The sequence below is a fragment of the Limulus polyphemus genome, unplaced genomic scaffold (genome assembly GCF_000517525.1).
Source record: "Limulus polyphemus unplaced genomic scaffold, Limulus_polyphemus-2.1.2 Scaffold2676, whole genome shotgun sequence".
Taxonomy (NCBI): Eukaryota; Metazoa; Arthropoda; class Merostomata; order Xiphosura; family Limulidae; genus Limulus; species Limulus polyphemus.
This window is the reverse complement of record NW_013668286.1, coordinates 93,025-98,411: the sequence shown is the minus strand read 5'-3', so window position 1 is coordinate 98,411 and position 5,387 is coordinate 93,025. Positions and strand designations below refer to the sequence as shown.

General features: G+C 32.8%; 1 protein-coding gene across 1 annotated transcript in view; it reads left to right on the top strand.

The window, feature by feature from the left end:
• Positions 1 to 5,387, top strand: part of LOC106467606 (ankyrin repeat domain-containing protein 12-like) — a 75,027-nt gene that overhangs the window by 66,572 nt on the left and 3,068 nt on the right. The window contains exons 11-13 of the mRNA XM_022395812.1: positions 1,840 to 1,938; positions 2,253 to 2,396; positions 4,336 to 4,428. Coding sequence (XP_022251520.1) covers positions 1,840 to 1,938; positions 2,253 to 2,396; positions 4,336 to 4,428 — 336 coding nt within the window. The remainder of the gene's footprint in view (positions 1 to 1,839; positions 1,939 to 2,252; positions 2,397 to 4,335; positions 4,429 to 5,387) is intronic.

Below are 5,387 nucleotides of genomic sequence, written 5' to 3'. Positions count from 1 at the left end.
GGCCTCTTGAGTTTGGGGAACAGCCAGAAGTCGCAAGGAGCCATATCAACTTGTGTACCAGCTTGAGTGTGGAAGTGATCAGAATTGTAAAGAAGCTTGATAAAGAAACATGAAAATGATCCTCAAATCAAACGTTTGGAAAATTGATACAAAATCAACAAATCAAAAAATGCTACATTAAATTCAATCAATAGATGTTGATGAGCAAGATTATATAAAGTTGTGTGTGTTTAATGGTGTCATGTTTTTAAGGAACAGGGAATCAACAATTATGCATGAAGTAAATCTATTTATCATGTGTTTTCTAAATACATTCTGTTATTTTTTAATCTTTTCATTAACAGTATTGGTTAAATTGTTTGATAGATATGATGATGTGTTTACTTGTATCATAAGATTATTTTCACATTTAGCTTAGTATACAGATTTAGGACTAACATAAGTTCCCTGGCCAAATTTTGTAAGGTATTATTGAGATTAAGGTAAAAAATGACAGAGGGTATCCAACTGGTGAGCCATTGCATTCTTATCCTTATAAATAATAATGGTATATTAAATTAGCTGTATCTAGTATTGAGTTAATTTTTAGTTTTGATCTGTGTAGGTAGCTTGCTTTGATAAGAGTTAATGATAATTATGAAAAATTGACATGTAATTGTTAAAAAAGGGAGAGCTTGTAGCTAAAAGCTAAGAAATGTAATTCTCTCTCCTCCCTAGTTCTTATTGTTCCTTGGCCTGACATGGCCAGGTGGATAGGGTGTTTGACCTGTGGATCATCAGTTTGAAACCCCGTCCCACCAAATATGCTTGCCCTTTCAGCAGTGGGAGCATTATAATGTGACAGTCAATCCCACAAGAGTTGGCAGTGAAGACTAGCTATCTCTTCTGTAGTCTTTCACTGCTAAATTAGGGATGGCTAGAGCAGATAGCACTTGAGAAGCTTTGTGCAAAATTCTGATGAAACCAAACTAATTGTTTCCTTTTTTACATGTGTGTGTGTGTGTTGGGGATATCCCATTGACCAGAGATATTACCACAGGCATTACCTGGATTGACAACGGATTCTTTACTAAAATCTTCTTCATGCTTATTTTATATTAAGTTCATTATTGTTTAATAGTGTTGATTTTAATCGCCTATTAACAATTAATGTAATTAATAGTATTGAAGCTATTTATTTCATTATATATATATTTAGAACAAGTTTTTATTTTCAAAGTGATTTTTAATTCTGCATGTGTTTACCCACACTTGCTGTTTTGTTTGGTTTAAAGTCCATCATACATAACTAAGGCTAAATAAACTTGATGGATTTAGCTAGCTTGAGGTACAGATATTTGAATGTGTCTCCTACAGCTTATTTTGAGATGTCTAGATATTTGAAGGTGTCTCCTACAGTTTATTTTGTGATGTCTAGATATTTGAAGGTGTCTCCTACAGTTTATTTTGTGATGTTTACATATTTAAAGGTGTCTCCTACAATTTATTGTGAGATGTCCAGATATTTGAAGGTATCTCCTACAGCTTATTTTGAGATGTCTAGATTATTGAAGGTGTCTCTTACAGTTTATTGTGAGATGTCCAGATATTTGAAGGTGTCTCCAACAGTATTTTGAGATGTCTTTCGAGCAAGAGGTTCAAATAAGAACTAAAATTCAACACAACAGAGTATACAGTATCTGTGATAACTTAATTTGTTGTCAATTTTGTTCACACTACATGTATGTACATACTTTTTGTTAGCACTATCTATATTAGAAAGTAGGCAGACTGGTTACCATTACTTTGTTAGTTGCTTATATAAAATGTACAAGTAGAATTGTATATTTTGGTCATCAGATTCCACCTCCGCAAAGTCTGTCTGGATCCATGAAGGAGTTGTTTGTGCACCAGGAAAAGGAACGTTATAAACTCCGATTGCAACACCTCATAGAAAGAGTAAGTTTTGTTTACACTGCATCGTTGCATTTATTACAGAGTTGTTGTTTTTTCTTCCTCAAGGGAGGTAATGGTAAAGATAACGTAGATCCTTGTAGCAAGTTTATTTTGTTTTTTTAATTTTAAAACTTTGTACTGGTGTGTGTGTGTTGAGAAAATCTTGGAATTATTCTCTAAAATATTAATTTGTAACTTCAAGTTGCATAAACTTTGGAACTTGCTATACTTTTCATGCTTAATGTTCTGTTAATTGTTGCTCAGCTTAATAAGCAAGTTTTTGTATGTGGTTAAAATGAATTGTTATATTTTTTCAGGAAAAACTTGTATTATCAGCAGAACAAGAAATTCTGAGAGTTCATGGTAGAGCTGCAAGAGCAATGGTCAACCAGTCTGTTCCTCTTTCTGTATGTTCTGTCCTGAAAGATGAGGAAATTTACAATGTACTGGATTCTGAACATGTGAGTTTCTAAACTGAAGTTAATCCCTTCATGGCTGGTCTATTTCCCAAGACATTAAGGGAGTGTCTTGAAATTTTGTGCTTATCTTACTTGTTAATCATCATCTTTTGTATCAATAATCATGTTTTTTGTTAGTTGCACTGATTAACACTTGTTATTCATTTAAAATACTTATGAATAAACAAAGAAAAAAGTACAAAAGTTATTTAGTAATTTAAAGAAATTCCAAAACACACTTTGAATAATTGCAGCATATTGGATCATTTGTTTATGTATAGTAGTATGTTTTATCATTTCAACTCATGCTATAAACAAAAATCTGACTCAGAATTTTCAAATCATTGCAGAACATGTATGAATTACCCATAATTCTCCACTCTGCCACCTTCCTCTTGACTTATTGCACGAACATCATGGTCTTTTACATAATCTCTTCGTTTCTGCCATAATTTAGATTTTCTTTTTGCATTTGTTACAATGCTCTTTCTGGTGCAACTGGAAGCCTTTCTTACACAAGTTTCCTGTAGTGTACAGGGTAACCTTGTTGATGCATTGTTAGCCCTGATTGTTTAATATATTTGTGCCACTGTATATTGGTATTCCTGGCAGGTATCACAATCCTGTAGATGCTTAATTTGCTTAACACTCAACATTTCCTTTTGTTTCTGGATGAAGGTTGATGTTTTACTTTGGCTTAATCACCTTCAGAGCTGGATTTGTCTACAATAGTGCTAGCCCAAATCTTATTTTGTTCACTCTCAGGTATTTAATTTCATTACTGAACCTATTTATGTCAAACCAGAGAGTGCTTTTCTGTCTTGTGAATTATGGTGGGAAGACAGAAGTTATATAAGATCGCCCACTTGGGTGGAAGAGTAAAAAACCTTTGGATAGGTCATGCATTTTCTCAATACCTAAAGGATTTGGAAATTCTGAAGTGCAATTTTTTGTTGACAGCATAAGTTCAGACTATTGAAGAAAGGCTTTCAGTATTTCAGAGGTAAGTTCCAGTTTGAAATTCATTTTTAATTTTAAAATTGTGAAACTTAACTTTTTCTGTGGCTATACACCAGGGTAGCAGAACATCCAAAATCTTTGGGGCACGCAACACACCTTCCAGAAGTGTGTAGGACTAGGGAAGTGGGGGTGTAAAGTCAAGTTCTTCCATTTCATGGTTTCTCTACAGTGAAGAATAAAAACAACACATCCAATTTAATGCTGGTGCCAGAAAGAGCATGTATAAGATGCTTTCTAAGCCCTCACTGCAAAGTAGAATGGAGTATATTGGTTTGCTCTATACATCCATCTTGATCATATGGAAAGGATATACCAAGATTGATGGATGGATTTTGACCAAACTCATACAACAGGTAGTTAACTTTTGAAGGTCATAGATCAAAGTAAGGACATGGGTGTTTCATTAACACAGTTTTTATTTTTTTATGTACATTGATGTGGCATTTCAACACATCTTGCTCTAAACTTATTCAAAACATCGTGTTGATGAGTATACTTGATAAGTAAAAATTAACTCTACATATTCAAAAACTGTTGCACTGATGATCTACTGAAATTTATGTTGTGGATGGCTGACGTGGGAATGTTCTTGTTGGCTGTATAGTAAAGTCTTTAGGACCAAATCCATCAGTGCTCAATGTGGGTACGTGTGCATGTATTTTGTTTTTAATTCTTATATTTATTTATTTATAAATACTTCTAAGTGTAGTTTACTGAAGAATTAACACAAGATAGTTTTTAAAGTTGTTTGACTTCGTCATGTTATTTTGCCCTGTGCAGTTAATATTTTTAAGACCTTAGTTATGTTAGATGATGCAATTAAAATGAATTCATGTTATAGAAACTACAATATGGGAAATTATACCTAATAATACATGTCTTATAAGGCTTGATGTAGCACACTTTTTCTCTCTCTCTTCAGGAAGATAAAGATAAACATGTACGTTCACGCTACAATGGACGTCTGTTTTTATCATGGTTGCAAGATGTTGATGACAAATGGGAAAAAATTAAGGTAAGGTGATTAATTTCTGTTAAACGTTTTTGTTGTTTTTTTTATAGAAATTTCTGCTAATTGAAGATTCTCTGTTAATTATGGGAAATACTGTATTTGAACTTGAAGTTCAAAGCATGATTTAAAGTCAGTATTCATTGTTGTTTTAAGTATTTTATCTGTTATAAATCATGACCTAGAAAATAATAGCTGAACAGAACCAGACAGGAAATTGGGAAGTCAGTAAAAGTATATAAATAAAAAGTTGGCTGAAAATGTAAATATTAATAGTAAGAATTTCTTCAAATATATTAAGCGTAAGCAAAATGTGAAGTTAGGGTGGGAGTAGGGCCTTGGAGGGATTGATTCCAGAAGGCTAATATCTGATGATTATGGGATGACTGGGTTATTAAATTCTGCTTTTTTTAAACAATATTCCTCATCTTGAACAGTCCTAGTTGGAAACAAGATGATCACATTAATTCTGAGCTTGTTAAGAAAAAATTGGGAAGTTTAAAGAATGATAAAGCTCCTGAGCCAGATAATTTTCACCCAAGTTGTTGAAAGAGGGTAAGAATCAGACATGTGAGCCACTTACTGTTTTCTAAGTCCTTGAATAAGTGGACAAGTGCCAGAAGATTGAAGTTGGCTAGCACTACTTCTTTTTTCAAGGAAGGTTGTGAGAATTATCCCAGTAATTATAAAACAGTGTACAAAATTATGCTTAGTGGTTGTTGAAAAAAATAAAAAGAATTATGTTATAGGTTAAACCACTAAGGTGTTAATGTATATATAATTGTGGATACAATGTCTCAGGCAATGCTCTTCTTCAGGTATCACTAACTGAACAGTAAATTCGTAAACAAAAACATTCTAAATTGAAGGTTGTGTGACATGACAATGTAACAAATATACGTGTATAACAATGCTTACAAACAATTGAAACAATAGAAAGTGATAAATATATATATATATATATG